This window comes from Chiloscyllium punctatum, chromosome 17, assembly GCF_047496795.1.
Source record: "Chiloscyllium punctatum isolate Juve2018m chromosome 17, sChiPun1.3, whole genome shotgun sequence".
In the NCBI taxonomy this organism is placed as follows: domain Eukaryota; kingdom Metazoa; phylum Chordata; class Chondrichthyes; order Orectolobiformes; family Hemiscylliidae; genus Chiloscyllium; species Chiloscyllium punctatum.
In genome coordinates this window covers 83763592-83789700 of record NC_092755.1, presented here as the reverse complement: position 1 = coordinate 83789700, position 26109 = coordinate 83763592, and the positions used below count along the sequence as shown (strand labels likewise).

General features: G+C 40.3%; 1 protein-coding gene across 3 annotated transcripts in view; it reads right to left on the bottom strand.

Moving 5' to 3' along the window:
• Positions 1-26109, bottom strand: part of chfr (checkpoint with forkhead and ring finger domains, E3 ubiquitin protein ligase) — a 53378-nt gene that overhangs the window by 13128 nt on the left and 14141 nt on the right. For 2 of the 3 annotated variants that reach the window (XM_072587717.1, XM_072587718.1), the window contains exons 3-11: positions 20337-20446; positions 15363-15422; positions 13751-14191; positions 12984-13140; positions 11365-11519; positions 10432-10594; positions 8242-8363; positions 5018-5137; positions 2406-2489 (exon numbers count right to left, since the gene is read on the bottom strand). In XM_072587717.1, coding sequence (XP_072443818.1) covers positions 2406-2489; positions 5018-5137; positions 8242-8363; positions 10432-10594; positions 11365-11519; positions 12984-13140; positions 13751-14191; positions 15363-15422; positions 20337-20446 — 1412 coding nt within the window. Of the gene's footprint in view, positions 1-2405; positions 2490-5017; positions 5138-8241; positions 8364-10431; positions 10595-11364; positions 11520-12983; positions 13141-13750; positions 14192-15362; positions 15423-16505; positions 16650-20336; positions 20447-26109 lie in introns of those variants that run through there. The other variant, XM_072587719.1, reaches the window with a different exon arrangement.

The following is a 26109-nucleotide window of genomic DNA, read 5'->3' as shown; positions in this document are numbered from 1 at the left end:
TCAGATCCATTTTAAAAAAATAACTAGGGTCACAAACTATTGGGATGTGCAAAATGGTGATTGTAGTTCAATCTTGTCCTATCAAAAGTATTAGCATGGAGCTATGAGCCAAATGGATTTCTGTTGTACTGAAAATATCCAAGAGGTTTAGAAATTGGAAAATGTTCCATTTGTCAGCATGGACATCTGAAACCAAAACCACTCCAACTTCAGTCATCATTTTAGTTTCCAAATGATACTTGCATTCAATCAGAAAGTAAGTTCCAGATCATGGATTCCTCTGCCAAAGCATTTCAAACATGTTTTTTCACTAAACACTCAGGAAACTAACAGCAAACTCCCATAGCAAAACACCCTTGCCATCCCATAAGAATTGAGCCCAGTGGTGAGATTCCAGAAAATGTAGACAATTTTCCAAGCCTTGGGAGCCTACTCTTGGCATAGACTAAGAAATTCATCACAGACTCCCAAGTGCCAGCTCAGCCTCTAGTCAACTCAGAAGAGTATATTGAATGCTGGATCTCAAGTCTGAGATTAAAGGCATGGTTTACCAAGCTGCAGCAATTCCTGTGCTCCTATTGTTATGAAGGTGTAAGGGGTACTGTACCTCTAAGAGAGTTGAAAGCTAGCAAGGACTTAGGCGCAGAAAGTCTGGAACAAGGTAACAATGTAACGCTTGGGTCAGAGCAGTTAGCACTGACTGGGTTGCTATGAGACAAAAACAAATTCAAATTTAAACCAATTAGCCGAATTATGCCCCAAGATACCAAACTCCAATCAAGTTTGAATTTGGTATTTTGACAATAGTAAAGCCAATAAAATGATCAATGCTTTGGTGTACAAAACCAGAAAAAAAATTGAACAGTTGAGAGAAAACTGCCAAAAGTCCAACAGGTGCAGGCTGCTCGTAAGAATTCTCCAAGATGTACCCATCTGAAGTGTTTGCAAAGAAAAAAACATCGACACCGACTTGAAGAGCAAATCTACAAAGGAAGATACAAAGAGAAGATTTAACAGCTGGCTGATTTTGAAATTTGAATTTTTTGGTAAATCTTAATTGGAGATTTTATCGGATCAGTATTGTAGAGGGGAAGGTAAAAGATAAGTTTTGATAAATGAGTCGTTAGTAATTGAGTAAATAGTTGTTAGTTAATTATTCTGTTAGACTGTCACCTAGACAGGGGACGAAACGTCTGCAACACAAATTGGCGAAGAGAACCACAACAGACTTTCAAAGTATAATTAATAACTTCTTATTGTTTAATAATGACTTTGGGATAGTTCTTTGCCTCAAAATTTCACAGATTGCAGCACAGGGTAAATCTTTTCTGTGTTGCTGGTTTAGATTAATGGCGGGGGGGGCTGTCGTAACACTATACACTTTAAAAACTTGGATAACCTACATCTCAAAGCCTGGGGAAGTAGTACCTTTGCACAATCTTCCAAATGCAATGGCAAGAAAGGCAACCTAAGCATCCTTTTCCAAGCTAACATTGAGGCAATATTCACTCAAAATCAGTTCCGCTAGGCAGAACACATTGTGGCATGCCCGATACCAGACGCAAAACAAATGGCTCAACTCGGGGCTTGGTTTTAGCAGGAATCCCTAGGAGGGCGAGGAAACATTTTAAGTATACACGGAAAGAATCCTAGAAGAGGTTCATGATACAGGCAGATTCAAACAAAATTAAAATATTGCAGATGTTTGAAATCTGAAATAAAAAGCCAAAAGGGGCTAGAGAAATTCAGCTGGTCTGGCAACATCTGTAGTGAGGAAAAGAGAACTGAATAAGAGTCAGATTGGATATGAAATATGAATGCTGTTCCTCTCTTCTCAAATACGACCAGACTTGAGTTTCTTAAGCACTTTTAAAAAAAATACACAAGCAGAGTCATCAAGACCCTGACTGGCCAAAATGAAAAGTAGTTCATTCAGGAAGACAGAAAAGACACTGCCTCTGAGAAACTTCATCAGAAAGATGCAATATTGAGGCACTGGAGGAAGTGGGAAAACCTCCAACCAAATATCATCTACTCAATCTTTAAAACACAACTTGACGCACATATGGCAGAGCTTGAGGATTACGCACTGGACTGATCGGCCATTTCCAAATCCACTGAAACTGCAAAAAAGAAAATCATCCTCAGCCCCAGAGGTTGCCTGAGAGAATTTTCTCTAATCACAGTTCGACACATCTAAATCCCAGAGTCCTGACAAGAACACTCAGGAAAAGAATCAACAAGTCATCAGTGAAAAACACCTGCTGAAGTACAGAATGTTAAACTATTAGCTGAGAACCAAGTATTCTTGTATCATCAGTCTAAACAAACTGACCCATCTTACAGTCTCATCTTTGTATCGTTCTAAAGGACTCCTTCAAATGAATGAAAGAAAGTGCATCTACCACAAAATCTTGCCAAGCAGCCAGAGCATCCCACGCGAGTGCAGCCCCAGTACATGTGGCAAAAGGTCCGCAAACAAATTGTGCCTGCAAGGAAGGACACATTTTCAGAATTACTTGTCTATTATGTTATTATAGGTTAACCGTGATATGAATGGCTGAATACAGCATTGATTAGGCAGTTACATGAAGCAAGGCTCATTTTGTTTTGAAACAGATTTCACAGCAAGTTTCTACATAAACTAACATTCTAATGTAGATCCAAATTTATGATTTTAAAGGAAAAAGCTGACCTGTTTATTCTCGCTTACTGTTAGAAATCAGTTTTAAATGGGAACTACATGGATTGCGCATTTTAGAGTAAGCCTTGTTATATTAAAGTGGCAACTTAAACTAAATTAGATTTAGACTTCTATTATCTTTTTAAAAAACAATAATTAGCAAATGAAGTAAGATGATGTGAAATGTAGCAGCAATAAGTTATGATCTGAAATTTGCTGCCTTAAGATGAAGTAGATCCATAATAAATTGCAAAGTTGCACTGGTTAAATATTTGAAGAAAACTTTGCAGGGCCATGGGGAAAATTGGGATAATTGGTTAGCTTTTTAAAAGGGCCTTTCAAACAGACACACTGGCCTCCTTTATGTTGCACTGTTATATGATTCCCTAAGAAAATGCTACATCACTGCGGCCATACATTAGATTTTTGTTTTGCCCTCACTTTATCTTTAGCATTAAATTATCTGTAAATGAATACCCAGTTAGGGATTTTTGGTTTTAACTGACTGATGATATATAACAGTAATCACATGATTAATGAATACCAAGCTTAAACAATTTGCAATTTTTAAGAAGATTTGTAGCTTAGGTTGTAAGCTTGCTCGCTGAGCTGGCAGGTTTGTTCTCAGACGTTTCGTCACCATGCTAGGTAACATCATCAGTGAGCCTCCAATGAAGTGCTGGTGTTCTATCCCACATGCTATTTGTGTATCTTGGTCTGTTAAAAAGGTGGGTGATATCATTTCCGGTTCTTTTTCTCAGACATTGGAAAATAGAGTGCAAATACATGTTTTTATTGATGGAGTTCTGGTTTTGAATGCCAGACCTCGAGGAATTCCCATGCGTGTCTCTGTTTAGTCTGTTCTAGGATGGATGTGTTGTCCAGTCAAAGTGGTGTCCTTCTTCGTCTGTATGTAAGGAAACTAGTGATAGTGGGTCATGTCTTTTGGTGGCTAGTTGGTGTTAGCGAACCCTGATGGCTAACTTTTTGCCTGTCTGTCCAATGTAGTGTTTGTTAAAATCCTTGCACAGTATTTCATTTGGCTGGTTGTTGGTATAGGGTCCTTTAGGTTCATCAGCAGCTTTTTCAGTGTGTTGGTAGGTTTGTGGGCTACCATGATGCCATAAGGTTGGAGTAGTCTGGTAGTCATCTCTTTGATGATGTCTTTGATGAATGGCAATGTGGCTAGTGTTTCTGGGTGTGTTGTGTTTACTTGTTTAGGTTTATTGTTTAACAATCAGCGGAATGTGTTTATCGGGTACCCATCCTTGAATATACTGTATAGGTAGTTTTCACACGGACTGAGCACACCACTGGGACAGCACATCCATCCTAGGACAGGATGAATAAAGACACGCACGAGAATTCCGAGAGGCTTGGCATTCAAACACAATGATTTGGACCTTTGAGAAAGAGAACCGGAAATGATATCACCCACCTTAACAGACCAAGACACAAATAGAAAGCGGGAACACTAGCGCTTCACCAGAGACTCACTGATGATGTTGCCTTGCACGGTGATGAAATGTCTGAACTCAGCGAGCAAACTTATAACCTAAAGCTTAAACAATTTCATTCTGGAACAAAAAATACATTACACTTTCAGGTCAGGGAAAGGTTTAAACAAACTGGAGTACACTAACCACATCTTTAAAAATAATGCAATTTCTAATGAAAGGTTCAGTCAAACTGAGGTCCTTGTTTGTGCTCAGGTCCTAGGACCTGGTGCTGGTGAGACCACAACAAAAATACGGTGATCAATTTTGGTCTTTTTTTTTTGAAAAGGAAAAACATCATTTCATTTGGGGCAGTTCAGAGAAGGCTCACCAGGATAATTCCTGGTCTGAAGAGATTATCTCATGAACAAAGATTCTACTTACTGGAAAGAATGAGGGGTAATCTAGTTGAAACATACAGGATTCTGACAGCATAAATGGTTTCTCCTCATATGGCACAGTCTCAAAATAAAAGGGATGCCAATTTAAGACTGAGATGAAGAGAAATTGCTTCGCTCAAAGGGTTGCGAACCTTTTGAACCCCTTGCCACAGCTAGCTGTGGGGTAGAATCCTTGTGGGGAAAGAGCAGGAAAGTAGACATGGAGTGTGCTGGATCAGCCATGATCTTATTGAATGGTGAAGCAGGCTCAAGGGGTCAAATGGTCTACTCCATGTTCCTATTTCTTATAGTCTTATGAAACTTGGACAAGACCTGGAACTCCATTGGAAAGGAAGCTGAGCTAAAGATTTCATTCAGAGGCCCTATAAATTTCTTTTTCAAAACAGCCAGGCAATTCATTAAAAAAAACTAAGTCAGTCTGCAAGGTGACCACTTACATTGCTGAGGTGTAATAGTCGGGTTCTGTTCACGTTCTGCCCTACGGTCAGGCATCGGTTGAAAACAGCAAGTGCAAATTATGTGAGGACCTCGAGCAGGGCAGGTGTATTCCTGGACAGCTTAAAAACATTTCAACAAAAACAAAGATACAGTTAGCAAGTTTTGGACATGGACAAAGTAATTCACTCAGCAGAGATCAGAAAATTTATGAGTTCACTGCTAAATACAAAAAAAACCTAAAACATAAATGAGAATCTCCTTTCGTCCACCAGTACACAGTCAAATGAATGATCATGATCCATAATCTGAGCATTCACTGTTAAGTATATTAAGTAAAGTCAATCTAGAATTCATATCATTATATATGACTTACACTTTTGTAGCTCTCAGATGTAAAGTGATTATAAATGTAATTGATTAACATTTTTAAAAAGGATGCTGTGAAACAAGATTAGACGAGCAGGCGCTTGGTATGCTTTCGTTTATTGGTCAGAGTATTGAGTACAGGAGTTGGGAGGTCATGTTGCGGCTGTATAGCACATTGATTTGGCCACTGTTGGAATATTGCGTGCAATTCTGGTCTCCTTCCTATCAGAAAGATGTTGTGAAACTTGAAAGGATTAGAAAAGATTTCCAAGGATGTTGCCCAGGTTGGAGGATTTGAGCTATCGGGAAAGACTGAATAGGCTCGGTCTGTTTTCCCTGGAGCGTCGGAGGCTGAGGGGTGACCTTTTAGAGGTTTGTAAAATCATGAGGGGCATGGATAGGATAAATAGACAGTCTTTTCCCTGTGGTGTGGGAGTCCAGAACCAGAGGGCATAGGTTGAGGGTGAGAGGGGAAGATATAAAAAGGACCTAAGAGGCTACTTTTTCAGGAGGGTGGTACGTGTATGGAATGAGCTGCCAGAGCAAGTGGTGGAGGCTGGTACAATTGCAACATTTAAAAGGCATCTGGATGGATATATGAATAGAAAAGGTTTGGAGGGATATGGGCCAGGTGCTGGCAGGTGGGATTAGATTGGGTTGGGATATCTGGTCGACATGGACAAATTGGACCGATGGGTCTGTTTCCATGCTGTACATCTCTATGACTCTAAGAGCAGTACAGGTGTAGGCAGGAGGGAGTAAAAGGGCTCCTCCTGCACTGCTATGTTCATGTCTTTTTCAGCTCTGATATTCTAGTAGCCAGTTCTGGGTGACTTTCAATTTAACAGTTAAATCAGATTTGGGCAGGAGCCAGCAACTAAGCAAATGATAGGCAAACAAAAATTCTCAAAAACTAAAATAACAAAGTTAAGTAACTTAAGTTAATCATTGCAAAATTCAAGTACTGTTGTTGACATGCATTATTAACTCAAAAAACAAGAGACCTGTTCTCAAGACAGTTCTTAAAATAAATGAGGGGTCTAAATATTGGGGTCACATAACTAGGTTAGCATCTAGCTCTGCTCAGGTCCTCTCCTTTCACATTATTTTCTGGCATTTATGTACACTGTTCCTCAGCCACCAGATTATTTTCTAGATAATCCATTTGTGATACAAGGTCAGTTGATCAGCAAATTCATTGCCTGCCCCTCTAAGGCAACACTATATATCAAAAGGTACGGCAGAAACAGATCATTTGGAAAAATATTCTCCCATGTTGCTGTTTTGGCCACACAAAAGCCTCCTTCAGCCATACTCCATGTCACCCCATTGGTATATCCTATTTCTTTCTTCCCAATCTTCAGTCTAGTCTTCCACATTTTTGCCTCACACAGCTCAAATTAATTAACACAGAACTGAAAATCATAGAAGAGACAACAAAACGTTAACCCATTATATCACATCCACTTGAAAACAAATGATGCAAACATTCACAAGATATACATGCCAGGCAATGACCATCACCAATAAGAGACAATCCAAGCACCAACCCTTGACATCCAATGGCATTAGGAGAAAGTGAGGACTGCAGATGCTGGAGGTCAGAGCTGAAAATGTGTTGCTGGAAAAGCGCAGCAGGTCAGGCAGCATCCAAGGAGCAGGAGAATCGACGTTTCAGGAAGGGCTCCTGTCCTTGGATGCTGCCTGACCTGCTGTGCTTTTCCAGCAACACATTTTCAGATCCAAATGGCATTACCACTACTGAAACATTAATCATCATCCTGGGAGTTTCCATTAACTAGAACTCAATTGCACTTGCCACATAAACACAGTGGCTACAAGAGCAGACTAAGGGCTAGGAATACTGCAGCAAGTAACTCACCTCCTGACTGCCCAAAGCCTGTCCAGCATTTAGTAGACATAAGTCAGGAATGTGATGGAATACTCCCCACTTGCTTGGATGGGTGCAGCTCCAACAACTCTCAAGAAGCTTGACAACATCCAGGAAAAAGCAGCCTGCTTGACTGGCACTGCACTGCACTGCACACACAAACATCCACTCCCTCCACCACTGATACTTCATGTACACTGCTACCTACAACTGCAGAAGTTCACCAAAAGATCCTTGGACAGCAATTTCCAAACCCACAACTACTTGCATCTGAAAGGACAACAGTACCAGTTACAGGGGATCACCACCACCTGCAAGTTCCACTCACTATCCTGACCTGTAAATATATTGCTGTTCCTTCACTGTCGCTGGGTCAAAACTCTGAAAGTTCCTCTCCAAGGCATGGTGGTCAATCCACAGCACTTCAACTGCAGCAGTTCAAGAAAGTAACTCGCCACCACCTTCTCAAAGGCAGCTAGGGATGGGCAATAAATGCTGGTCTAGCCAGCCAGTGACACCCACATCCCAAGTGAATATAAAAAATTAAACCGTGCAGTTAAGCAAGCAATTCAAAGCTGTGCTTCGAGATATTAACTATAATTGCAGTATTGCCAATTACAGAATCCCTACAGTATGGAAACAGACCCTTTGGCCAAACAGGTCCACACCAACCCTCCAAAGCGTAACGCACCTATACCCATTCCCCCTACCCTATTACCTCACATTTACCACTGACTAATGCACCTAACCTACACATCCCTGAACACTATTGGCAATTTAGCATGGTGAATTCACCTAACCTGCACACCTTTGGATTGTGGGAGGAAACGCACACAGACACAGGGAGAATGTGCAAACTCCAGACAGACAGTCGCCCGAGGCTGGAATCAAACCAGACTCCTTGGCACTGAGGCAGCAGTGCTAACCACTGAGCCACCGTGCTGCCTATAGTCAATAGACACTTACCAACAGGAATACTAGAAGAAGTTGATGGGGCATCAGTATTCATTCTGAAACTTGGCAAAAATGTAGGTGGATTGTTATCGGACCGAAATCCAGGACACTGTCTGCATACAATATGGGGCTGACTGAAAATGAATAGAAATATAAATGCAGTCAACCATGTAGAGATAGCAAACTGTATTTAAAAACTTTTACTGCAGAGCTTGTGAAACTCTTAAGGAGCACCAAGAAAACAAATACAGAGAAACAATGTATTAGAAGCAATTAATCCAATCATAAATCTTGTTTTGTACTCATTTACATTTCCCATTTTGCACCACTCGCATTTCATGTCTTCTGTCTCCATTAAAAAGCTGAGCTGAACCATCACACGCTCAAAATAAACTGAAGCAGTATCTCAAGTAGTTTTATTCAAATGTCAGTTGGTACCAGTTTGAACACCAGTCAGAAGTCCTAGCCCAACTGCAGAGAATAGAACAAAGCAGAGGCTGATCCTCCAGTCTTGTACAGGGGGATTGCTCATCAGTCAAAATGTCCTTCAGAGGGCATGTTAAAATGACATTTGGTTGATGGTTAGGTAAAAGAAAGATCCTATGGCACTAACTAAAGAACAGGGAAGTTTGCCCCTGCATCCTGACCATTACGATAACAAATTACCATGGAGTTCTGTGACATTGAGTGTGTGGAAGGTACTATATAATTGTAGGTACCTTAGTAAGTTTGTTCATTAAGCAGCTGAGCTACTCAGACCAGGATTCCTTAGTCTACAGCAAATCAGTGGATCTTAACCAATATACAAAACTGCAGAAAACAACTAACTTCAGTGCCCTGGATATGGGAGAGGGTAGACGAAAATAAATTATCCAAGAGTCCTCTTCCTCATTGCCATTTAGTGACACCCACTTTTCATTGATTATCCACTACACAATGCATTTTGAACACATTAGGTGGAACAAAGTCAGTCCTGGTGACAGTACTCCCATGACTAATTGGTCCAATGACACCAACTGCCGATGCGTGCAACAAAACAATCATTCAGCCCCTCAAGCTTGTTCCACCATTTAATGACTCCTTGATAGCTCTGAACTCCATCCACCCACCTTGGCTCCAATCCTTCTATACTTTTGGCCAGCAAAATCAATCACAGATTTAAAATAATTAGAGCTGACACCTACTGCTTTTTGTAAAAGTCTGCTCCACACCTTATCACTGTGTGAAGAGGAGTTTCCTAATGTCTCCTGATAACCTGAGGGATTTTCAACTTACGTTTTTTGGCTGAGATTCAGCCCAACAGCAGAAAAAGCTTTTCACTATCTATTCTATAAATTTATTTCAAAAATTCTAAAAACAATGCTCAATCAAATTACTGCGAAACCCTCCAAATTCAGATAACACATCATTAGAGAGAAGGTTGAGAGGTGACTTAATTAAGTCATGCAAGATAGTCAGAAGGTTAGATAGGGTGGACAGTGAGAGCCTTCTTCCTCAGATGTTGTTGGCTAGCACGATGGGACATAGCTTTAAATTGAGGGGTGATAAATATAGGACAGTTGTCAGAGGTAGTTTCTTGCCTCAGTAGTAGCGGCATGGAACACACTGCCTGCAACAGTAGTAGGCTCGCTAACTTTAAGGGCATTTAAATGGTCATTGGATAGACATGGAGGAGAGTGGATCGTGTAGAATAGATAGGCTTCAGATTGTTGTGCTGACCTGTGGAACCATAGAGGATTGAAGGGCCTGTAATGCTCTAAGGTTCTAAAAATAGATTTTAGGTTAGCTTATATAGCACATAACCAGCACTGAAGAGCCTGGACAGCAAAGAAGCAACAGCTTCAGGAGAAGACAGGAAGGGAACTCCATTATTCATTCCAAAAAGTGAATATACATAACATGACAGCTGAAGTATTACAAGAACATGGCCTAAATTATGTCAGGGTGTTTTGCAATAACGTTTAGCCAACTGTGGATACTGAATTCTCAGTCTGTGTCTGTCCCCACTGCATTGTAAAGGGCCAATAATTCATTACAAAGCAGGACATTTACTGCTGTTTAGTCACTGTACCAATTATTTTGCTTGCCTTAGGAATCTTTGAACTTCAGCACGAATGCTGATCAACAACTACCCTCTTTTACAAGGATCATCTGCTCCTCATGCATTTCTTATATGAAACAGCAGATCTTTCAAAAACTCACCTAAAATCAGAAGATTCACTATCAACATCAGACAGTTCGAGAAAATCCTCAGAGCTGACCTCTTCATCGGAGAATGACCGCTTAATCTTAGGCTGTAACATGTCATGTGTGATTTTATTTCTGGCATCCATGCTTTGCAGTTCATCTCCACTGCGACACTTCTCTGAAATAGTAATTCACACATAAATGTGACCAAAACAAATCATCAAACCAGTTCCATTATCTAGCACAGTAATTTCCTTTCCTCTCCCACTAGGGCAAGCAAAGAAATTTTCAGATAAGCAAGAAATAGGATCGGGAAATCAAGTTTACCAAATTCTGTCAAGAAATTTGCATACTTGGCATGTTTCCTGACAAGATCATTTTTTCCACTCTGACATTTTAAAATTGTATTTCTTGTTGTTTGTTGCATTACTCCCTATTAACTATTATAGCTTTCTCAGAATTGCATTCCAATCCAGCAATGGAAAGTTACAGTGGTAAAATTGCGAATGTTCTACAAAATTCAATAAAGGAACCAAATTGGAAACAATCTTGCTTCTTGCATCTTGCATGTGTCATGTCCATTAACTCACTCAAAAAGGTCAGAGCCTGAATTCACACAACCATTACTGACTTAGCAACAGTATTTCATGTGGGAATTCAATTTCCTTCCAGATAAAGGGTTTTTTTTTTACACCTCTGCAGTCTTAATTCATGCACTGAGAAAACTCAAATAACTGTCAAATTCAATGAAGGATAACCAAGAGCAAGATATCAATGAATTTACAATTTTGCTTTCCATAAATTACAGCTTTCAGCTTTACGATGTATGTCCAACATTTCTCCATCTCTCCCAAATCACACAACATCAAACATTTGGAATACGTGACAGAGCATATTCTAACACAAACAAAAATCAGTGTACATAAACTTAACACAGCAATTACTTGCCTGGGTGTTGCAAAAGGTAAGCCTCTACCAGATTATTCACCATGTGGTTCTTGCTGATGCGTTCGACAGGACAACGGCACGTTGGACAGAGTGATGATCGCTCCATCCAGCCAGAGTAACATGCCGCACAGAAAGAATGCATACATGGTTGAAGGCTGAAGGTGGTCAGGGGTGGGTAGAGGGAAAGGTGGAATTAGACCTCATAGGGTTTATTGTTGGATAAAGCTTTTACATTTTGTGCTGCAAAGATTAAGCTTAATCACTCACATTTTTCAGAGTTACCATCACTCAAACAATAATATTAACAACAAGCACAGGCTAGATTGAGAAGCTCTTGTTGTTATGCAGTGGCTAATACACCTACCTGAGTCAGGAGGCTCCAGTTCAAATACCCCCTGGTTCAGAGCTGCGTAATGATTTTTCTGAATCAGTTGATCAGAAAATATCCATGCTATAATGATGCATAACACTCATTAATTACTACTGATCATACCCCAAATATACTATCCTTGATAGCAATACTGTTAATTCAGAAGCTCATCTTTTTCTGCCATTTTGCAGTGCCACCCACAAAGTCCACATTAGGAGGCTACATCTGGGTCTAAGACGCCACTAGAGCTAGACTGTTCAAAATATTGTGATGTTGTGGTCTTGAGTAGATATTTTAAATAAACTCCCATTGCAGCAAACTCTGCAGTGACTAGTACTTTATGAACTGGCATTCTTGATAAGCCAGCAAAAATTATATCTCTCAAATAATGTATTATCATGACCTCCACAATGTCAGAGCAATCAGTTAAGATTGAGAGTGAGATGGCTCTCTACTGCCAAGTTTTATTTAAGGTAAAGTTACAATATTGTTTAAGTGATTTATGCTGTAAATAAAATATAACAGTGATGTGTATACCCCTGCAATTCGTTTCTATTACTTAGTGTGTTTTCCCATCAACGTGGACCTCGATCAACAGCACGGTTAGCATTGCTGCCTCACAGTACCAGAAACCCAGGTTCAATGCCATCCCTGGGTGACTGTGTGGAGTTTGTATGTTCTCCTTGTGATTGCGTGAATTTCCTTAGGGTGCTCCAGTTTCTTCCCACAGGCCAAAGATGTGCAATTTAGGTGGATTGACCATGCTAAATTGCCCATAGTGCTCAGAGATGTGCTGGGGAGGTAGATTAGCTATGGGAAATGCAGGGTTTCAGGGATGGGGGAATGCTGTTTGGAGGGTTGGTGTGGACTCAATGGGCCGAATGGCCTGTTTCCACACAGTAGAGATTCTATGATCCAGAATATTTGATCAACTGGTACACACCTGGGTCCCATTAGGTACCTGTTAATAAAATGTTTGCTGTGTTTCAAAACAATCAAATGTTGGAAACGTAGCTCATCTCATAAGAGATGGAGAGTAGTAAGGATATGGAATGCATTGCCAGCAATGGTAGTATATTCGCCAAGTTTAAGTTCATTGAAGTCTTCATTGGACAGGCATATGGATGTAAATGGAATAGTGTAGATGGATGGGCGCCAGATTAGTAAGACAGGGCGGCGCAACATCGAGGGCCGAAGGACCTGTACTGCGCTGTAATGTTCTACGTAAAGCTTTCACATCTCAATGTACCTGACACAGTCATGCAACAAGTCTTGACAGATGATACAGGTGAGCGTCTCCTCCATTTTATCTGGCTGCTTTCCTTCAGAGGTCACTTGATCCTCACGTGTAATGTTTGAACTTTGACTCTCATGGAGCAGCAATGGATCTGAAACTCCATATGTCTCTACCAAAAAGTTATACAAGAAAAAGGTATTTTATAGCAGATGCAAATATTAAAATTGCACAAAGCTTATGTGTTAAGTTGGACAAAAGAAAAACAGAATCCAATCTTTGAATTTAAAAAGAAAGTAAATGCTGGAGATGAAAAGTGGGCCTATCACCATATGAATAGTGAAAAGGTCCAGTGCAGGTATAATGGGCTAAAAGACCTTCTGCTGTGTTGTGTGAATCTATGTTAATACGTCATGTATAGACCTACATAAATTTAAAAATGATTCAAACTGCAAATGCACTGTCACATTTTTGTTCCAAAATTTTAATGCAGGACGTTTAATTATCTCCCCCTTTTCCTGGTAGGTTGTGCTCCTCTGCGCATAGATACCACACTTCTCAATGATATCCACATTATGCAGGCATAATTGGAAAGCAATTGGAAGTTGAAACTTTGTCTGAAATTTCCTTACAATTTAGCTCAGACAGTAAAGATCTGGACAGATCTATAGAATGGGGAAAAAGGGTTTGGAGGAGTTGTGTAGCGTCAGGTGCTCATATTAGTCAACTCAGGAAATAAAATCTAAATTCTCAATAGTCAAAGCTGCAAAATAAACACTTGCCCATTTTGTGTTTCTTTTTGGTTGGTTCCAGGTCTTCCTCTTTCTCCTTCTCCAAGGCACCTGGATTTGAGGCTTCAGGTCCTGATGTGCTTTCTATATTCACCTGAATCCTTGAAGGTGATAAAGCAGGACTAAGGATCTTTGGACATGAAGTCCAAAATGTTGGACTACATTTAGGTCCATGTGCAAACATTGAAGATCTAGCAGTAGTGGCCACAGGTTCTGTTGAGGAAGTGCATGGCTCCACAATGGAAGTAATAGGCTGATCAGTGTCGGAGTTTGCTCCAGAGGTACAGAATGGATCGTAGTAAGACGTGCATGGCTGTGGTTCCTCTCGGAAAGGGTGTTCAGCTTGTTTTGAACAAAGTGGGGAAATGACTGCTGTTTGGTCATTGTTGCTGTCCAAACTTGAGGTTTCTTTAAAAATACTGCAGGAGGATCCTGTACACAAAAATTATTTGTAAGTACATGATAACGCATTTTCAGATTGACATTAAGTCAATTCACCCCTCACTAAAAAGCCTTTTTGCTTATGGAATACTAACTGCATGAAACTGTATGAACTGCGAAGATATATAAATAAAATAAGAAATATCCAAGAATGTTGTAACACAGAGGCAGCCATTGTCTCGGTACTTGTCCTCTGAAAAAACTGACCAACAGTCTAATTCTTAGCCAATTTCCCACACATTTTGGTCCAAAATTGCTTAATTTTTCAAATATTTATCCACTTCCATTTCTATCATCAATTCTAATCAATGTCATGCCAACATTCTTGACAGGACTCTGCACCATTCAGGAAAAAAAATTCCATGCTTTTTTCATAACAGACCTATTCAGAATTTTTTAATAAATGGGTCTCATGCAAAAGATCAGAGAAAATGGATCTTGAATATAGACCTGTAACAATAGTTTAGGCATCTTCTTCTGCACCAGGTGTTTGATGCTGTTCCAGGTTACCATTAACTAAGCTCAGGTTCTGAAGAAAGCCTCCACTGAGACCTCGGACTCCACAAGAACAACTTGTAGCCTGACACTTGGAACAAACCTGGATTCTTGGCATGAGGCAAAGCAACGTGTCTATGGTGTTTGTGGTGTGTGTACTGATGTCCACCAACATCAGAAAAACTCTAATTCTGTCTGAAGTCCAAAATGTCTCTCCCACGTCTTTACAAATTTCCATGACTTTTCAATTACTTGGCTTCATGTTGAAATTTCTACTACTTTTGCAGGTTTTCCATGACCCCTAAACCTTGGAGGGGCTTGGTCACAAATTTTACTAATATCTGGTGAACATTTTAATTATATGCCTTGTAATTGCCAATAGAAGCAGGTTTTCCCAACTTACTTCTAGCAACCTCAATTCTGAACATTGAATTCTGTCTTGTAATATAAGTCACTAGGTTCACAAGATACCTTGTAAGTCTTACAGCATAGTAACAGACCAAACTATCCTCTGCTGGTGTTTGATCTCCATATAAGCCTTCTCCTACCCTATTTCACTCCATCAATGACAGAATTAAACATTTTTCTTCATGTTATTACAACTAGAGAAAGTTCACATGCATTACTTTATATTTCCATTAAAATCTAACAAACAATTCTTAATTACCTATTGGTTCTTCCATGATTCCCTCTTCAGATTTCAGTGCTTTGTACAAATAGGCAACATCTAGAATATAAATTAAAGAGAGATGATAATGGAAAAGGCTACTTCCTTTCATTAAAACCAAAAGATATAGTGCAATAACACTGAACTGTAAAACATCCTTTGGAGTTGACTGGTAGTTTGCCAATGATGCAGGGATACTGAATGGAAAGATGATAACGTAAGGTATTCAAGTAGTTCATTTATAATAACATCCTCCTGGAAGTTAGTATTGTATGTACTGCAGGTGTCACCAAAGCCAAACTTAGCTACAAATCTTCCTTGAAATTTAGGGTCACAAAAGGACCTATTTGAATGTAAGATTGACTGGTATGTATTAGGCTGTTTACCCCATGCAAATAAATCTTACAAATACAAATCAGTTTTTCCTCAATGCTCACAAACTAATAATGCTTAGCAGAGAACGCACTCACTATCACTGTCAATACTAAGATCGATATGACACCTGGAGTAAGAATGCCTCATATTCCACCTTGGGACCACATGGGATCAATGTGGATTTCAACAGTTTTCTTATTTCCCCTACCCCCACATTATCCCAGTCCCAAGCCGCCAACTCGGCACTGCCGTCCTGACCTGCCCATCGCCTTTCCTATTTATCTGCTCCACTCTCTTCTCCAACCTATCACCTTAGCCTTACCTTCATCTACCCACTGCATTCTCAGCTACCTTCCCCCGAGCCCCACACCCCTCCCATATCTCTATCAGCCCCTTAGCCACAAGCATCGTTCCTGAAGAAGGGCTTATGCCCGAAACATCAATTCGCCTGCTCCTCGGATGCTGCGTGACCTGCTGTGCTTTTCCAGTACCACACTCTCGACTCCAATCTCCAGCATCTACAGCCTTCACTTTCTACTATACAATTAGAGAAGGATCAAAGTGAACATAGGACTCTTAGAAAATGAATATGGGAACAAGGAAATAGCAGTGGAGTTAAAGAGATTTTTTTGCATCAGTCAATTCAGCGGAAGAGACTTTGAATCTAAAGAATTCAGGAAAGGGATTAAGTACCATAACTCAAGTAGTAGTATTAGGCAAACTAATGGGTCTCTAGATCGGTAAGAGACCCTAATCCTGATGGCTTACATTCTAGCATCATAAAAGCAGCAGCTACAGACAGTGGATGCATTGGTTGTAGTTTTCCAAAAAAATTCTTCAATTCTGGAGAAATGCCAGAGAACTGGAAAACTGCAAACGTGCCAACCATATTTTAAAAAAATAGGGGTGGGGCTGCAAAAAAGCAAATAAGATGATTAGTTTAGCATCAATCGTTCATAAAGTATTGGAATCAATTATTGAGGTAATAGCACACCATTTAGAAAATCATAATCTAATCAAGCAGAGTTGGCATGGTTTCATGGAAGGGAAATATTACCCGACTCATTTATTAGAGTTTTGCAAGGAAGTCTCAACCAGACTTCCAGGTGTTCAACAAAGTACCTCACAAAGTTTAAGACAAGAGCCCCCAATGCTGAAGGTAGTGCACTGACATGGATAGAAAATTGGCTAATGGATAGAAAACAGCGAATGGGGATAACAGATTATTTTTCAGGTTGATAACCTGTAACCAGTGGGGTCCCACTGGGATCAGTGTTGGGACTGCCACCTTTTACAATTTATATTAACGACTTGGACGAAAGCAATGAATGTATCGCAACTAAATTTGCAGATGACACAAAAGGCAGGATGAGAGAGGAATCCAAACAGTTTACAGAGATATTGATAGGGCAAAATAACTGTACTTCTAATACCAACATTTTGCCCAATGTGGAAAAAAAATGTAAAGCTAATAAAAACAATAGAACAGTATTACAAAAAAGGCAGAGCACAAAAAGAATAAACTGCAGAAAATGTTGACATAAAGGGACTTGAAAAGACTTGGACACACTACACAGGTGCAGCAGGTAATCAGGAAAGCTAATACAGGTTAGGCAGTTTGGAAGGCAAATGAAATGTCAGCATTCCTTTTAGGAGGGCTAAAATACAAGAGCAGAGATGTACTGCTGAGCTGTGTAAGGGTCTGATCAGATTTCAGTTGGAATTTTGAGAGCAGTTTTGGGCTCCATATCCAAGAAAGGATGCATTAGTTTTGGAGGGCATCCAGGGGTGGTTTACAAGAACAATCCTGAAGCTGAAAGGCTCATCATATTAGGAGCAGTTGAAGACTCTGGGGCTGTACACAATGGAATTTAGAATGTGGAGGGAGACATCTGACTGAAGCTTAGAATTCCGAGGGGTCTGGATAGAGTGGACCTAGAGATAAAGAAAGAGGGTAGGACCTGATGGCTGAAAAATGTGTTGCTGGAAAAGCGCAGCAGGTCAGGCAGCATCCAAGGAGCAGGAGAATCGATGTTTTAGGCATAAGTCCTTCTTCAGGAATGTTATTCCTGGAGAAGGGCTTATGCCCAAAACGTCGATTCTCCTGCTCCTTGGATGCTGCCTGACCTGCTGCACTTTTCCAGCAACACATTTTTCAGCTCTGATCTCCAGCATCTGCAGTCCTCACTTTCTCCTCAGACCTGATGGCACAACTTCAGAGTCAGGGATGTCTTTTTCGAAACAAAAACATGAATTGCTGGAAAAGCTCAGCATATGTGGAAAGCAATCAGAATTAATGTTTTGGGTCAAGTGACCCTTCAAAATATTTTAGTATTGACGCGAGGAAGAATTTCTTCAGAAGACGGTTTCCTAATGAAAGTCATTGCCTTAGAGGACTATAGAGGCCAAGTCATCAAGGGTATTTAAGACAGACAGCTAGGTTCTTGATTACTAAATGGATCAAGGATGACAGGAAGAAACAGGATAACGGGATGGAGAAACATACCAGCCATGATTCAATGGCAGAGACTCAGTAGGCCAGATGACCTAATTCTGCTCTTTTCGTTATGGTCTATACTGTTATAATTCTGGCCCTTATTTCAAGGGGTTTGGAGTATCAAGAGTCAAGAAATCTTACTGCAACCATACAAGGTGTTGGTGAGAATGTTTTGGTTCCCTTATTTCAAGAGAAGATTTTATTTCATTGGAGACAGTTCAGAGAAGGTTCACTAGGATGTTTACTGGTCTGGAGGTATTGTCTTATGAGCAAGGTTACAGAGCTTGTGACTCTATTCATTGGAAATTTAGAAGAATGAGAGTGGTCTCATTGAAACATATAGGATTAAAGGTGCTTGACAGGGTAAATGCACAGATGACATTTCCCATAATGGGAGAGCCTAGGATCAGAGGATAGTCTCAGAATAAAGGGTTGCAAAGGGAGGAATATCTTCTCTCAAAGGGTTTAGTGTCTTTGGATCTCTTTGCCACAGAGAGCTGCAGGGACAGAGTCTTAGTGTATATTTAAGCAGAAATCGATAGATTCTTGATCCATAGGGGATTCAAGAGTTATGAGAAGGGGCAGGAAAGCAAGTGTGAGAAGCACTGGATCAGTCAAGTTCCTACTGAATAGCAGAGCAGAGCAGGCTCAGGGGCCAAATGGCCTACTCCCATTTACTTTTCTTATGGTTTTAAAAAATGCAGCACAAGGTCACAAGCTAAATTAAAACTTAGTCAAAGAGGTTGGTCTGAATAAGTTTAAAAGAGTAAAAGCAAGGAAGATAATTGTTGAGGTTTAAGGAGGAAGTTCCAGGGTTTGGGGCTTAGGCAACTGAAAGCATGATTACCAGTAGTGGAGCAAATAACATTGGGATGTACAAGAGGTCAGAATTTGAAGAATGCTGATAGCTCAGATAATTGTGGAGATGAAGATGATTACAGAGATTGGGAAGGATGAAACCAGGGAAGGATTTGTAAGTAAGGCTGAGAATATTTAAATCAAGAATGTGCTTGACCAAGAGCCAGGTTTAGGTAATGTTCCCTCAAAGCTGCAGAAGTTCCAGTGCCCCACGCATGGTGATTGGCGACAGCCTGTAATCTCAGCACTGACTTCTGGTTCCAGAAGCCACGCAGCTGGGAAGAAAATTAGAGGGAACACTGACGACTGGTCAAAGGGACTTGGTATGAGTTAGGCTTGGGAAACACTTTTGGACAATTTTAAGTTTAAAAAGTAGAATGTGGTAGACTGGCCAGGGGTGCAATGGAATAGTTATGTTTCAAGGGAACAGAGGGTTTGGAAGAGAGGGTTTCAGCAGCAGATGGACTGAGACTGAGTGGAGTAACGTTAGAGGTAAAAAAAAGTCAGATTAATGAAGGCAGGAATGTAGTTGGCAACAAGGTGGCTCAGTGGTTAGCACTACTGCCTCACAGCGCCAGGGTCCTGGGTTCAATTCCATCCTCAGGCAACTACCTATCTGTGTGGAGTTTGCACATTCTCCCAGTCCATGTGGGTCTCCTCTGGGTGCTCTGGTTTCCTACCACAGTCGCAAAAGTGCAGGTTAGGTGAATAGGCTACGCTAAATTGCCCAGAGACATGCAGGTTAGGTGGATTAGCCATGGGAAATGTAGGGTTGCCGGAATGGGGCGACTCTGGATGGCATACTCTGGTGGTGTGGCGTGGACTCAATGGGTCGAATGGCCTGTGTCCACAGTGTAGGGATTCTATTCTATGCAGCTCATGTCAAAGCCAATTATGCTTTTGATGTTGCAAACTGTCTTGACTGATTATGTCTCAGGGAGACAGGTGAAATCAGAAGGGGGTTTGGAGCAGGGACCAAAAACAAAGGCATCAGTTTTCCATTTTGGAATATTTAACTTTACAGGAAATTTTGCTAATTCAGTACCAGCTGTCAAATAAGCTGTCTGCTATCTTAGCAACAAATCTTACTTAGCTGAGAACAATAACTAGCCAAAAATAACAGACAACTACAAAGCAGGTTTCTTACTTAGCGGCTTCACAGGTTGCAACCCAATCACATCCAAACAAACCGGAAATGGGATCATTCAAACTATGGGTGATACTTTTAATTATAGTAACCTTACTTTGATCTGGCTCATTCTTCCTGTAGACAACGTAAATGGCATCTCCATTCTGCAATGGATAGGTCTGTTTCTTCACTACTTTGGACTTGTTGATGACTGTTCCATTGGTGCTGAAAACAAGAACATAGGTCGTCTTCAACCTTCTTGGTAAAGGAGGCACATCAAACCTGCACTCATCAGATTGTCAAAGCCCAGGGCTTTCATCATTATTTGGAAATTATGCCATGCTCAACTTTAAAACCCTTTTTAAACATTGCAATGAACAAGTTGACATTCTGGTAATTCCCTCCCCACTAATTCTGAAGGCCTAAGTTAAATACTAAGTAAAACAAGATGCCACTGTTGTTGGCATGTGTAGCAGCAATAATGTAAATGTTAGGCCACAACAGTGGTGCTCGCTACTAACTTGCACAGGACTGCTTCACAGCCATAATCCTGTAAACAACCCCCAAACACAAGGTATAAACACCTCGAACATTGCACCATCTGATTAGAGAATAAAAGCAACTTTGAATTAGGAATATTAGGGTTCAGAAATACCTTTTGACCCTTTTAGCCTGCTCTTCTATTCAATATCAAAGTCAGACAACACCAGGTTTAGTCCAACAGGTTTATTTGAAATCACAAGTTTTGCAGCATTGCCCTTTTGTCAGGTGGAGAGAGAGAAGCACAGTTTCTAGGCAGAGAGATCCAAAGATCATACAAATAGTGTGCATGGTGTGTTAACTGGCCAAATAATAGCTTTCTGCAGGTGATCAAGTGTCAAATAGTGTGTGTAAAATGTTAACAGCCGAATACCAAGTGAAGGGATGACCTATAATTTGATTAAATGAGACAGAGATAATTACAAAAGATTAAAAATAAGGTGGCGCTGGAGATAAATCAAATGACTGGAATAACATAACAGGTATAAGAGTTGCATGCCAAGGGTCTAACCAAATTAATAAGTAATCTAAAACTGTGGAAACTCAGAAAGCAAGCATAACAATTTATCAATGCGATGGTGTCAAAACAGGACAGTAAGGAAGGTTTTACAGATACAGAACAATGTGGTGCGCTTATACATAGTGCGACATGAACCCAAAAATCATGGCTCAGGCGGTCTTCATTAATATGGAACTTGGTTATCAGTTTCTGCTTGGTGAACATTTGGCTGAAGAACAGAAGCCTTATTTCCTTGATTGCTGAAGCATTCCGACTGGGAGGGACATTCCTGGCGCTCTGTGCCATGTTATTTGCAGTCTTCAACGCATCATTGATGATGATGATGAGCATCTCGCCAAGATCATCCTTATGTCTGCACTTCTCACCTTCAAACAACCATCAAACCTTAAAAAAGAGACCATTGCTCTCAGTAAACAACCCAGCCTTCAGGACAACATCAACCACAACACCTCACAATCCTGCCACAACCACCTCTGCAGGACATGTCAGATCATTGACATGGATAGTACCATCACACATCGGAACACCAGCCACCATGCATGTGGCAGATACTCATGTGACTCAGTTAACATTGTCTCTCCCATATGCTGCAGGCAAGGTCCCCTCAAATAATAGTACATTGGTGAGACCATGCATATACTACAGCAATGGATGAATGGACATCGCACAACAATTGCCAGATAGGAATGTTCCCTCCCAAACAGGGAACGCTTCAGTGGTCAAGGACATTCAGCCTCCCATCTTCAGGCAAACGTCCTCACAGATACACAACAATGCAGAATCGCTAAGTAGAAACTGATAGTCAAGTTCCATACTCATGCAGACAGCCTCAACCATGACCCTGAATTCATGCTGCATTATATGTGACCCCACCACACTGCTCTGTATCTGGAAGATCTTCTTTACTATCTTGTTTTGACACCATCACCTTGATAAATTGTGATGATCTCTCTACCTTAGTTTTTACAGTTTTGAATTATTACTTTGGTTAGACCCTCAGTATATGACTCTTATACCTATTATTTTATTCCAGTCATTTGATTTGACTGCAGTACCATCTTAATTTTTTGTAATTCTCTGCCTCATTTAATCAGATTGTAGGTCATCCCTTCACTTGATATTCAGCTGTTGACATTTTACACACACCATCTGACACTCTAGAGACCTATTATTTGGTCTAGCAACACTCCATGCACACCATTTGTATGATCTTTTGATTTCTCTGCCCATACATTGTGTGCTTCTCTCACTTCACCTGACAAGGAAGCAATGCTCCGAAAGTTTGTGATTTCAGATAAACCTGTTGGACTATAACCTGGTGTTGCCTGACTTCTGACCTTGCTCACCCCAGTCCAATACTGGCATCTCCACATCATGGCTTCCATTCAGAGAGATCATGGTTAATCTGCTCCACTTCCCTGTCTCTCCACTACATCAGCCTCAACTCCCTTGTCTATTCAGAATCAAAATAGCTCCACCTTGAGTAAACTTAATCACTCAGCCTCCACATCCCTCATCTCAGTTTAAGAAGGAGAGGTCAGCCTTTTTAAAAAGCCATGGTCCCTAGTTCTAGAGCACCTCACAAAAGAAATATCTTCCCAGTCTCCATTCTATGAAGTCCCCTCAAAACCTTCAATGTTTCAAATGCAGCATCTGTCATTTTCCCAAATTCCAGTGGCTATAGGTCCCCTTATAAGATAAGCTTTCCAGTAATAGGTCCAGCAAATTTTCTTGAAACTCCCTCTGAAGTAATAATTTCCTGTTTGGAAAACAAACTGTATACAGTACTGCAAACGTGGTTTCACCAAAGCTCTGCACAGCTGCACTAAAACTTCCTACTTTTATATGCCATTACCCTTGTAACAAATGACATTTGCTTTTCTAATCACTTGCTGTATCAGCATATTAACATTTTATAATTCACGTAAAGGGGCTCACTAATCACTCTGTACCTTAGATCTGCAATATCTATTTAAATAGTAAATTGCTTTCTACGCGACTTGTCAAAAGCTGGAGGTTACCAAGAAGGACACGATACAAAGACACAAGAGAAGAGCTGGTCAGAGTTGATGGAAGGAGAGCCGAACAGACAAGATGGTGGAACAGCAATGACAGGTGTTTCTGGGGTAATTCAGGAAGTGCAGCAGAAATTCATTGTAAAGAGGAAGAAACATACTAAGGGGAGGGTAAGGCCACTATGGCTGATGAGGGAAGCTAGGGATAGCATAAAAGAAAAAGCATATAATGTGGAGAAGATTAGTGGGAAGTCAGGGGATTGAGAAGCCTTTAAAAACTAGCTGAGCATAACTTAAAGAAACAATAGAGATGAAAGAGTGTAAGCTTGCTAGTAAAATAAAAGATGATCAAGAGTTTTTCAGATATCTAAAAAAAAAGGGGCAAGAGTCAACATTGAATCAACGGAAAAAGAAGATGGAGTAGTAATGGGGAACAAAGAAATGGTGGAGGAACTGAATAAGCACTTTGCATCAGTTTTCACAGTGGAAGACACCAGCAGCATAACAGACCTTCAAGACAGTCAAGAGGCATAAGTGCAGTGGCTATCAGTAAGGAGAAGGTGGATAAATCACCTAAACAAGATGGAATACACCTCAAAGTTCTGAAGATGATAACTGAGGAGATTGCACAGGCATTGGTGATCTTTCAGGATTCACTAGAGTCAGAGAAGATCACAGAGGACTGGAAAATGGCTAATGTAACACCCCTGTTTAAGAATGGAAGGAGGCAGAAGACTTTAGTCACTGGTAAGATTTGAGAGTCTATTATTAAAGAAGAGATTGTAGAATACTCAAGTGCATGATAAAATAGGACTGAGTGAACACAACTTTGTTTGGGGGGGGGGGGGGGGGGGGGGAGGTAGTGTGGGAGGTCACATCTGACAAATGTTAGAATTTTTTTGAAGTGGCAATGAGTAAGTTAGACACAGAAAGCTGAGTGGACATATCTATTTGGATTTCCGGAAAGTCTTTACAAGGTAGTGTTGAGAGAGCCGGGAGGCTGCCATAAGACCTGGATATGCTAGGCAAGTGGGCAAACAAGTGGCAGATGAAATATGATGTGACAGGTTTATATACTTTCATAGGAAGAACAGAGATGAGGACAATTTTCTACATGGAGAAAGGCTTCTGAAATCTGAAGCATAAAGGTACTTGGAAGTTCTAGATCAGGATCCTCTTTGAGGTTAACATGCCAATTCAGTTGGCAGTTAGGAAGTTAAATGCAATGTTCACATTCATTTCAAGAGGGCTCGAATACAAGAGCAGCAATGTACTGCTGAGGCCCTAAAAGGCTCTGCACAGACAGCATTTGGAATATTGACAATAGCTTTGGGCCCTGTATCCAAGGAAGAATGTACTGGCATTGGAAGGGGTCCATAGAAGGTTTACAAGAATGATCCCAGGGACGAATGACTTGTCATGAGAAATAGCCGAGGACTGGGAATACATGAAAGAATTTAGAATGATGAGGGAAACTGATTGAAACTTAATGGGGTCATGGATCACACGGAGAAGGCAGGAGAATGGGGTTGAGAAACATATCAGCCATGATCAAGTGCTGCAGCAGACTCAATGGGTCCAAAGGCCGAGTTCACCTTCAATATCTCATGGTCTTATGGAGACTGCTTTTCAATTTCACCCCTTGCCTGAGGCATAGAAGCTCTTCCTGTTTTACTTAATTGTTTAATTCATGCAAATTGTTTAATTATGCTCTGTAAATTTAGCAAATTGCAATGAGGCTAAAATTTGATTCCAGAGCTAAGCCTGGAAAATGGAACTACATAATTCTTGGATTTACTACTGTACAGTGTATAAATCCAGTTGGTGTTGTTATTGTATTTTTAAAAAGCACCCTTAGATAGGTTTAAAGAATGCTCTGTGGACCAATCTGGCTTTAATTTGAATGTTTAGACTGGGACTTCAGCTTTCCAAACATATCTATTGCTAACTGTTGGAAATCAGTACATTCATGTTAATGTATCAAGCTCTGACCCAGGCAAAACAATTTTAAAGTTCAACCAGCCAAATGCTAGCGAATTGCACCATTAACTTACTTGGATGTTTAATGAACTCTACAGCCACCTACTGGCAACATACAACAATTTCAACAAAGAAAAATCTCCAGAACAAAATCTAATTGAAGAGTCATAAGAGCCATTTCAAACAGGGAGTCAAAGAATTCAATTGGGTTACTGAGTCGTTGGTGAAATTCAACATTAATTAGTTGCTGTATTTTGCACAAGCAGCCACAGAAAGTGCATTCTCTTTTCAGTTTTCTCATCAATTGCTAGAATTTGAGTTAATTTGAATATAGCTAAATCAGGGGTTTTAAAGTTTATCATTTTAACTTATAATTTTTGCATCAGTTTATCATTTTCAGATTTACTCTAAACTTAATGCTGCATCTAACATCACGGTCACAAAAAAGTAACCAAAAAAATCACATCAGCTCATTAGATAGTAATGCTTCAGTCATTTTTGTCATTTAACATTTCCAACTTAGATCTGTCATTCTCCAAATGGGAGAGGTTTGACTTCAATCTGTGGACAGTATCAAAATCACTGGACGGTTACCTTGTAACAATACAGCATTAATCAGAAGCAGGAAAAAGCTAGCTTTACACAAGTAAAGGATTTGAAATTCAATCCCAGCACAGCACTTCTATTCCACTAAAACGTGCATTTTTATCTTCAAAGAAGTAATTTTATCCCTGATGAGATTGCCACTTCAATGCCAAGTTGTTGACAGTTCTGTTTATAGGTTAAATTCTGATACAAATAGGATCAAGTGCACCTAATTCATTTCAGGTTGG